This window comes from Nasonia vitripennis, chromosome 2 (assembly GCF_009193385.2).
Source record: "Nasonia vitripennis strain AsymCx chromosome 2, Nvit_psr_1.1, whole genome shotgun sequence".
Taxonomy (NCBI): domain Eukaryota; kingdom Metazoa; phylum Arthropoda; class Insecta; order Hymenoptera; family Pteromalidae; genus Nasonia; species Nasonia vitripennis.
The window spans coordinates 33,708,805-33,718,632 of NC_045758.1; the positions used below are offsets into that span (position 1 = coordinate 33,708,805).

Genomic DNA, 9,828 nt, shown 5'->3' on the forward strand with positions numbered 1-9,828 from the left:
ATATACGCGCGCTCTTACTCGCGCGCGTGGGTGTACAACACACTGCTCTCGAGACGCGAAAGGACGGGGGGGGGGGGGGGAGAGAAGAGAAAGACGTAGAGAGCGAACGACGTGTCTGTGCGTCCGTGTATGTGAGCGCGAGTGCCAAGCAAAGTCCGCGAGGGCCGCTCTTGCGACTTTAGTCTACCTAGCGCGGCCGGTGCTGCTGCTGCTGCTCTCGATCTTGTTCGACTGTGCGAGTGCGTTGTCCTAAGCGCCGGCTCGCCGATGCGCTTTTGAGACTTCTTCGCCAGCAGCGTTACGCACACTACAAGTTTATTCTCGAGTCGACTGTACGGGCAGTGCAACCGGTGAGTTGGGATAATTTGCATGTGTTATTCTTTTTGCACTTTATGCAGAGACATATCGAGATGCATATAATCCGCCCACGCGTAGAGAGAGAGAGAGAGAGATAGAGATCGCACACTTGTCGCGCGGCGCTATTACAATTATTATACGCGCTTGAGAAGGACTTAATCGGGAGTGTGTGCTCGAGTTACTTGGCTTCTCCGACGCGCGAATACACTTTCCGGTCAGACGTTTTCTTCGCGCCTCTATACGCTCGTTTCTATTTCGAATTTTCCGGCGGAGAGTGGTTCTCGTCCGCTAAACTGTCGGATTTCGAGGGATTATTAATTCATCGAAAGTCTAGTCGCTCTCGTAAAATCCCAAGCCTCGCATCGCTCCCGCACGCAGCGTAGGCGACGAACCCGTAGAAGAAACGGCGCGCAAAAAAGCAAATATTGACCAGTAGCCTCTCGAGATCCGCGTAAAAAGCGCCGTCATCGCGTTCGCGGCTCTGTATGTATGTATAAGAGCTGCAATAAGAGCTAAAAAGCTGGTACCCGGAGCGTTACGCAGCCGCCGATGCGGCGGCTCTGAAAATAGCGCCGGCAAAGACGACAGACAGCAGCGAACTGCGAGGATCTCGGCCAACTGTATGCGCGTGTGCTCCTCTTCCGAGATCCCCATTCTCCGCCCGTTAACGCTATACTAAACTCCGCGCACACACATGTATACTCGCAAAGCGAAGATCGACCTTGTAACATTTCGTGCGACGATGCACTCGACGGACTTTGAAGCGCTGCCCTGCCCTCATCTCCGACTGTGTGCGTGTGTGTATGCGTTACACGGCGAAATTCAAGCTTTCAATTTCGATGACTCTTTCGCGTGTGTGTGTGTGTGTGTGTATGCGAATTGGCCGGGTAAACTCAGGCGCGCGCGTGCAGGCTATTGTCATGAAAATACACCGACGAGGTGCTAACTCGAAGAGACTCGGAGCGAGTAATGAAGAATTTTCCAATTTACGCGCTGACGTAAGCTTCAAATCGTCGCTTCGAGTGTTTACATGCGCGGACTTGGTATATTAAGCTCGACAAACGATATTTAAAAATACAATGCGCGCGCGAAACTAAAAGCGGAGCGTGATTCACGCGAAAAGTCGGCCCGCTCTGCGGCAAAACGGATCTATAAACAGTAATCCGAGAACATAATGCCGATATTATTGCGCGCTCGACTCCCGTAAAAATTGTCATCGCGTAGGCTAATTTTCCAGCTCCGCGGAGAGGGCTATTTTCTCCCGCCCACATGCGCCACGCACTAAAATCTCGAGATGACGCATGTGTATTTTCCTCTCTCTCTCTCTCTCCCTTGCGAAATTCACATAGCTTTCCAAACAGCTCAAAATAGTCGGTCCATTTATATAAAAAAAAAAAAAAGAAGAAGAAGAACAAGAGCGAAGCAAGCACGTAATTTTCTGCCTGGCGACTCGCGAAGCGAAAAAGAGCGTTATATTAACAATATTGCAGAAGACAAAGTGCGCGGGAGCAATTACAGCACTGTTTTTATAACGAGCGATCTGTTTCTGTTCGCAGCTGACTGAATTATGGCGAGCGGCGCAGTGAGTCGAAAAGCCACGAGCTCGTACTCGTCAACCTCGACCAGCAACCTCGATAACAATTTAGGTAATGCAGCTTTTCGCTTTTTACTCCGAAACTTCTTGTATACGACTCAAGCGCGATTGCCTCATCGCGTTTTTCTCATTTTGCATAATAATAATAATAATAATAATAATTCCACGCGCAGATGCACTTTTGGACGATTTGCAAACGAGCATCTCGAGCGGCAATGCAGGCCCTCCGAAGCACAGCTCGACGAGGATCATCGAGACGTCGGTGCCTCAGCAGCACAACTCGAGCAGAATCATCGAAACGAGCCACAGCAGGTAGATATAAACCTAATAAATAAAAACGTATTAACGCTCCCCTCCTCCGTCAATGAAAGCCCTAACGATGACCGAGGTCGTTTATTTCTTCTTCCAGCAGGAAATCCCCCCTGAGGTCAGTCTCGCCGCTAAGGTCGACTTCGCCCTCTCAAGCTCGGACGACGACGGTCGAGAAGTACGTGAGCACCGGACCGGCTGGCACGCCCTCCGGAATTCCCGGACTCGAAATGCTCGACGCCGAGCTTCAAGATGTGAGTCGATTGCTCTGTTACGCTATCGTAAAGCGGACGGGCTTGTGAAAATATTTCAATGGGATGCTTTTCAAACACGACCATCTCTCCTCAGGCGCGCAGGCTTTATATTTAGATTTCATTGAGCGGCGCGCGCGCCGGAGGAATAAAAAGCAAACAAAAAAAAAAAAAAAGAACAACACGGCGCGAATCCCTGAAAACGATTTCGGACCGATGGGCCGTATAAGGTCGGGGTATAACCCACGTAACCAGTCTCCCACCGAGCTCGGTGTAACTCGCGCCCACGCGAAACGCATCACCCGACTCATAATGCCAATCTCGATTTTCCAATAGCAGTTCCACTGCGCTCGTCGAGAACGACTGCAACTGTGCAGCTTTTCGCAATATTTTACACACTATATAGGTATTGTAACTCGCGAACGTTCGATTTTCGCGTGGTCCGGAAACCGGCCGATCTTGCGTAAACGCGTTGTTTTGTAATCTATAGTGTGCTCTGCGTGATTCGAGATTTTTTATTTGATGCTTGAGAAAAATGTGTGCATATAGTGTACGAGTGATTAAACCGATCGGCTGCGCCGCATCGAGTTCTATCTTCGCCAATTCGTTTTAATTATTAATAAAGCAACATCCGAGTATTTTAAGTGCGTGGGTGACGCATGCATATTAATTAGGCCCATTCAAAGCGAAATTTATGTTACGTGCTGCAGTCATGAAATTCCGAGAAGAGCGTCTTCGTACACGTGCGTCTGGCGAGTGCAAAATTAGTTTTTTCAAGATTCAGCGCGTGTTCGCTAATAGTTATAAGAAAATGTTCACTAAAAGACTTTTCATGTACACACACGTTTCCAGGTGCAACCAGGCCAGAGCAAGACGGTCGCTTACAAGACGGTCTCCTACCACTACGACAAGACACAGGAAGGAGAGAATCTCGGTATGTCACTGAGCACAGCGTTATGTTATATAGCTCGCGTAAATCGGTTTGCATGATCGCTCGTTCGCGTTGGCTACTTCGTTCGGCGCCGAACGCCGCTCCTTTTACGGGCCGCGAATCGCTCGCTCACTCCGCGCACACTTATACCCGAGACTATGCTATATGTACCGCGCTATAGAACGCGACGACCTTGTCGCCGCTTTCCAGCATCCGCTATACACATAAGCGACCGTTGACGGCTTCTGTTTGTGTTCGCGCCTTTTTTACGAACCGCGAGAGACGTCGTGCGTCATTTTTTCTCATTTTCCTTCCTTATTCAGAGCCCTGGATCAAGACGGATAAGCTGAGCAAGAACGACACCTCCATCGTGTGAGTATTTTTTTTTTTTATTTCCTGATTCTGAACACGATTTTTTGGGGGGAATAATCGAGCTAATTTTCGGGCGCAGGGATAATTTTTGCGAGAGGACTTTCGAGAAGCCCAGCACAGCCTCGAGGAGCGTGACCCAGTCTCGCGATAGTCCCGATTTCGCGAAAAGCGGCAAAGAAATCGTAAGTTCGTACGCGTGTGGCGGCGGAGTACAGCTATTTTTAGATTCACAACAATGATTCTCATTTCCATGCGATTTTAGATGTACAAGGCCGACGTGTCGACCAAGATGATTCCGACGATGATCCCGTCCACGGAGACGAGATCGACGGAGAGGGATTTCAAGTACATCAAAGAAACGAGTGAGTATCTCGCGAAGCCGATGCATCGATTTAGAATGAGAAAGTAACCGATCGACTTTCAAACAGGAACCCACACAGAGCCGAGCCCGGTGTCCCCGCGGAAGAACATCAAGACCGTGCGCACCGACGAGACCGAGGAGCTCACCAACGTCGAGTACATTCCCTCATCGACTCCGATCCCAGCCAACCTCGCTCCTGGACCCAACACCAAAGTCACCACGACCATCAAGACCTACACGTACGAGCTGCCAGGCGCACCCGAGACCTACCTCCCTCCCAGCAGCACTACCACTAGCATCAGCAAAAACATCAACTTGGACAAGTCCGTCAGTTACTCGCTGCCCAGGGACTCGGAGAAGACCGTCACCTACCACGTGAGTGTACCACGCGCCTGAGCGAGAGTAAGTAAGAAGACAAAAAGAAATACTAACGCGAAATTTTAAAACAAACGTCTCAGGTGGAGGAACAGAAGCAGAGCGGCTACGTGCCGGCGCCGTCACCGACGACGAATCGCGTGCACCGCGAGGAGAAGGTGTACGTGGAGCGCAGGGGCTACCGGGCGACCTCGCCACCGCCTCCCCAGGTGACGACGACCATCACCCGCAACGACAAGTACCTAGCGCAGCACAGCAGTGGCTACCTGCCCCCGAGCACCGACTACCCGGACCACGCGGTCAGCAAGACCGAGCGCGTCGTCTACCAGAGCGAGCCGGCACCCCATCCGATCCCCGTGACCACCGAGGGCACCCGCACCACGGTCAAGCAGTACGAGGAGCACTTCTCGAGCAGCCGGCCACCGAAGCCCGCGCCGTACTACCCCAGCACCTCCGAGTCCTCGCACCACAGCACCACCGTCTACAAGTACGACGAGCAGCAGTCGCTGCTTCCCAGGCCGTTCCCCAGCAGCGAACGGCCGGCCAGCCCGAGGCAGCGGCCGCCCAAGAGGATCGAGGACCTCATGGCCTCCTTCTCCGACTCCGAGGTACGATGACATTGAATGCTTATTGAATCCATATGCTGAATTTTTAACGCTCTTGAAACCTCTCACGTGCGTGGGCTGCAATTTTGGCAGGAGGTCGTCGAGGTGATGGAGAAGCGCGAGCGTAGGACGAGAGAGAACAACGTGAAGAAGGAAGTAGACTTCGTGCCTCACACGCCGCCAGTCGTCAGGAGTAAAAACGTCGCCGGACCGCCCGTGTACTACCCGCCTGGATCGGGTGAATTCTCCAGGAAGGAGGAGTCTATGTCCGCCATGTCCAAATCTAGCGTGAGTACATCGCATAAGCTTCTGAACAGAGAGAAAAACACTAATGAGCACCTCGACATTATACATCCGCTGTGTTTGCAGGGAGGATGGGCCAAGGAGAAGGCTGCCTGGGAGTACGGAGCGTCCGCCAAGAGCGAGGAGAAAGTCAAGACGAAAAAAGCCGTGGTACCAGTCTGTTTACCACTCTGTTGTGCCTTACCTTGCGTCATTATGTAAAACAGTGCAGCATCACTATTTTTACAATACCTCTTTGAAATCATTCACTAATTTAAGTCTCAAAACGCTTCTCTGATCGTCCGTCGATTTTGACGGAATGTCGACTCTCTCTCTCTCTCTATGCCATACTTTGTAGTCGAATTCTATCCTGTTCAAAAATGATCTTCTTACGTACTACTATCAGTGTTCTAGATAACCTTGATCGATTATCGGTATTTGTATTACCATTAGTTATGAGATAACCATGACTGCATATGGAATTGTGCATGGATATTCATCTAATACTCAATTCGTACCATAACTTTTTTAATAAAATATTTAATAATTTATTTGTGGTGCTATACTGACAATAACTATGTCATATTATGCAATAAAATGACGTTAATTAAAAGTACAATCTTAAGGCACAATGACGGAAATGTTATCTTATGTAAGGTTATACAATAATGTACATAATTATAAAATTACAATAAATAATATTACCACTTACTTTACACTAATTTTTCTATTGTACTATTTACAATGATCCTTGGTCTTTCAATGGTATTGACAAGAATATTTCTAATAGTGGTAGACAGCGTAGACTGCAGCAACACAGAACAACGAATCCTGGAATATAACAATAGTTGACATTGGATATTTGAAATCATGAATGGATGGTAGCTTAATTCAATATCACTTACATTCGTGAAACAGTCGTGGGCATAGCAGTCAGTTTCAGCATCCCAGATGCATCGAGTACCCATTTTCAAGCCAGCCCCATTTTTCTGACCGAGCACAATGTTGACCATGTATTTATACTTTTTGAATTCCAACTCTGAAAGCGTATGCATCGTTGAGATTACAATTGTGCAGAAAGACAACCAACAAACCACATTAATCCTTAGCAAACAAACTTTTTATCTTATCCCTGATGATGTCTGCAATCTCTTTGGTCCACGTTGGTGCATCATCTTTGATGTACTCTTTGGTGGATAAGTAATCGAAAAGTACATTGTGTATAACCTCCTTAGCGCTTAACGGTTTGAACCTTAAAGAAATAATCGATTCTATAGAGTAACTTTGAATAAACGAATCGAAAGATTCAAAAGACACAAGCTTACTTTTCATCCAGCTTGGGACTAATCTGATAGATATTCGTTGAATCAGCCTCCGCGATATCGACGTTTTCTCCGGAATCCTCCTCTTCTTCGTGCTCGACATTATCCATAGGCTGCGATTCCGACGAGCTTTCCATTTTTTACACAAACGCAAAAAACACAAGGGTATAAGTATACAAGATAATCTCAATTGTTTGTATCAACAGCCCGAGTCGCTTCTTTCCGAGGTTAGGGTCTAGACAACACAGCGTGTTTTTGTTTCCATTGTTACGCTCTGTTGTCTAGCGACTGTTGCGCTGACTCAATCGAACGATTTTTTCGTCAACAATGTGGAAAACGATACTCCGCGATGCGATGCTGATGCGAAAGTGTATAAAAGTTGGAAATTCTTTGTGTAACGTGAAGACCGGCTTTCAAAACAACGTCGAGCATTTTTCGTTGACAGATGCATTTTCGCGCCTTTTAAAGTCAATGGCGGTCGTAGCGCGCGAAATTTGATATGACTCATTATTATTATTATTATTATTATTATTATTACTTTAATTAAAGCTAACTATATAGTGTGCATTCTTTTAATTAAAAACGAGGTATTGAAATGTTCGTAATATTTACCAGAAGATAATATTCCAGAGTAGTACATACATAGTGAAGATATTTCCATATCGTATAACCACAATAGAAGGACGTCGTGTGGCCTTTGGCAATGCCAACATTCCAACGAATTACATAATCTGCCATACATTTATTTTACAAAGAATAAATGCAAAATGAATATTCGCGAAGAAATCATCGATCGGATGCTGAGAATTCTTAAGCAATTCACCCGAAAGCTGAAGATTGCGGTGAGCTTCGTATTTTATCATCGCGCTACTTGTTATACTTATTTTCACGTTCTCATCTACAATTTCAATTCCAGATATACCTACCGATAATCATAGAGCAGTTGAAAACCAAGCGCCCCGCCAGTTATCGCAATGTAAAAGAATTCAGAAAATTGTACACGTTATGCACGAGCGCAAAGTTGGAAGCTAATCAACAAGGCGAGATGGAGAGCTTGTTGACGAATAACGGTAATTTCATCAATGCAAAGATTTATCAAATTAGACTGATTTTCGTCGTAAGCCATGTGAATAAGATCAATGCTAATGCGAATTAATCCGTCTTTAAAAATAGTGACACTACTACTTTTTACTCCATCCAATGCCTTATACGAACTGCATTATTTGTTGTTGTTGTTGTTTTTTTTTCTTCAAGAATCAAAACAAGTTGCTACGATCCAGGAGGAACCTGCCGATCTCGAATCGCAGTGCGCGGTCATTTTACAAGTACTGCAAATATATTACACGCCTATACACTTCAAAATTCAACGTTAATATTAATTAACAAGATATTTATTATTTTTTTTATCCCAGCGTTTGATCGACTACGAAGATGACATATTGTCGGTTGCGAAAGACAATATCGAGCTTATTTTGCCAAGCCTCGTAAATACTATCAATCGCGTGGAGCTATTAGAGCAAATTGTCGATTTGCAAGTGAGAACAACACCAAAACAATTGCGCGAACGAGAAATTGGCTTGCGCAACGCCGACACGCTAATCGCGCAAACCCAAGAGGAAATTCAAAGTAAGTCTATGTCTCCTTTCTCTTTCTCTTTTGTAACGATAAATAATAATAGGTTGGCCGAAGCGCTGAGAAGCAGCATCGAGGAGGAAACGTCAAAACACGAGGAGACGATAAAAAAATGCCAAGACGAAATCGCCGAGTTGAATCTGCTTATCGACGACCGGCGAAGAAAACATCGCGCCGAGCTCGAGCGTCAAATGTATTTAATTTAAATATACAAACACCTAATAACAATAATAACAATCCGCCGATTAATGTATACCGCATTGACATTGCCGTTAAAAGGAATCGTTACGAGACAAAGTTACGTGGGCTGCGAGACGATATTATCGATGAGAAGCATAATCTCGATCTACAGCTGTATGCTAACGAGGGGCTTATGGAGCAGCTGATTCAGGCCGATTTGGAGCGGGAAAAATCGCTGAGAAATTATTGGTAAATTGTTCCTTCTCAATTTTATATTAACGCTCGCGTCAATGGATTTTCACTCGCAGCGTAAAATCAGAAAGGAAACGCATCGCGGCGCGATGCGCGTACGATCGAGACCTGAAAAAACTGAACGAGCTGAAGGAGACCCTGGAGATGCAACTGCGCGTAACGAAGACTCATTTCGAGATCTCGAAGGTACAATAACACGCACCGTACCAATTACCCCCTCGATCGACTGCGTATTAAAATAGCCATATACAAAAAAAAAAGAGTCTTAATCAATATACGATAGCTCGACTGACGATGTCTCTCTCGTAACTGTATTGCAGAACGAATATGACGTGCAGAGCGTGTTATTTACGAACTTGAAGAAGCAACGGGAGCTGGCAATGATGCAAGCCTTCGCTGAGCAGCTCGACAATTTCGAAAAGAATCGCGCGGCTCGCATAATCCAGCGAACCTGGCGCGCCTACCACGAGCGCTGCATATCGTCCAAGAAGAGGAAGAAGAAGAAAAACAAGTGATAGCGCGCTTTATAAGTTGATATTGCGTTTGTTCATCGTCATCGCGGTATCCAGGGGTTTGACTATATACTATATCACACTTCACCGTGGTAATGGTAGATCCCTGCTTCACCTCCACGGCTTTTCAGACTGAATTATTATAAAAAAAAAGATATTATTCCTTTGCATTTTTTAAAATGTTGTTTGCCTTTTTCTCGAAGGCAAAATAAAATTGTGTAATAAAATAATGTAAAAAAAGAACTTTCTCAGGGTTAACTCAGTCATTAACGCGTCGAGCCCCGAAAAAAGTCGCAGCGGGGCGTTATTCCGCGCTTGCCGAGAGTTTAAATTTAAACGCGTTTCCTCAGAATATGCGCGAAAGCAGCAGCATCGGCGGCGTCAAAGTGCAAGAGAGGGTGAGCCGCCGCGAGCTATACATATATAGTGTGCCTTGTACATACACACATACATGCGAATGCGGGTACGGGTTTCGATGCGTGTGTGCGAAGAG

The 9,828-nt window shown here is 46.3% G+C and overlaps 3 protein-coding genes across 4 annotated transcripts; 2 read left to right on the forward strand and 1 right to left on the reverse strand.

The window, feature by feature from the left end:
* Positions 1-120: 120 nt before the first annotated feature.
* LOC100120736 (flocculation protein FLO11) lies at positions 121-6,153 on the forward strand. Of its 2 annotated transcripts, none has more exons than XM_031924733.2 (12): positions 121-350; positions 1,914-2,003; positions 2,125-2,263; positions 2,364-2,514; positions 3,364-3,445; positions 3,766-3,814; positions 3,894-3,996; positions 4,077-4,176; positions 4,243-4,550; positions 4,634-5,158; positions 5,249-5,443; positions 5,525-6,153. In XM_031924733.2, the coding sequence occupies exons 2-12, from the start codon at positions 1,925-1,927 to the stop codon at positions 5,657-5,659; spliced, it is 1,866 nt and encodes a 621-aa protein (XP_031780593.1). In that variant the 5' UTR covers positions 121-350; positions 1,914-1,924; the 3' UTR covers positions 5,660-6,153. The 2 variants fall into 2 exon arrangements, with proteins under 2 accessions (XP_031780593.1, XP_008216295.3); XM_008218073.4 differs by having other exon boundaries at positions 123-350; positions 2,361-2,514.
* LOC100120703 (tctex1 domain-containing protein 2) lies at positions 5,951-7,360 on the reverse strand. The gene is made up of 4 exons (XM_031924736.2): positions 6,763-7,360; positions 6,556-6,689; positions 6,343-6,476; positions 5,951-6,268 (listed from the first exon to the last, which is right to left on the reverse strand). The coding sequence occupies exons 1-4, from the start codon at positions 6,894-6,896 to the stop codon at positions 6,221-6,223; spliced, it is 450 nt and encodes a 149-aa protein (XP_031780596.1). The 5' UTR covers positions 6,897-7,360; the 3' UTR covers positions 5,951-6,220.
* Positions 7,361-7,480: 120 nt separating this feature from the next.
* Positions 7,481-9,575, forward strand: LOC103316322 (myosin-10). The gene is made up of 8 exons (XM_031924734.2): positions 7,481-7,601; positions 7,676-7,829; positions 8,014-8,084; positions 8,172-8,385; positions 8,449-8,584; positions 8,671-8,820; positions 8,880-9,009; positions 9,144-9,575. The coding sequence occupies exons 1-8, from the start codon at positions 7,527-7,529 to the stop codon at positions 9,336-9,338; spliced, it is 1,125 nt and encodes a 374-aa protein (XP_031780594.1). The 5' UTR covers positions 7,481-7,526; the 3' UTR covers positions 9,339-9,575.
* The last annotated feature ends 253 nt before the right edge of the window (positions 9,576-9,828 follow it).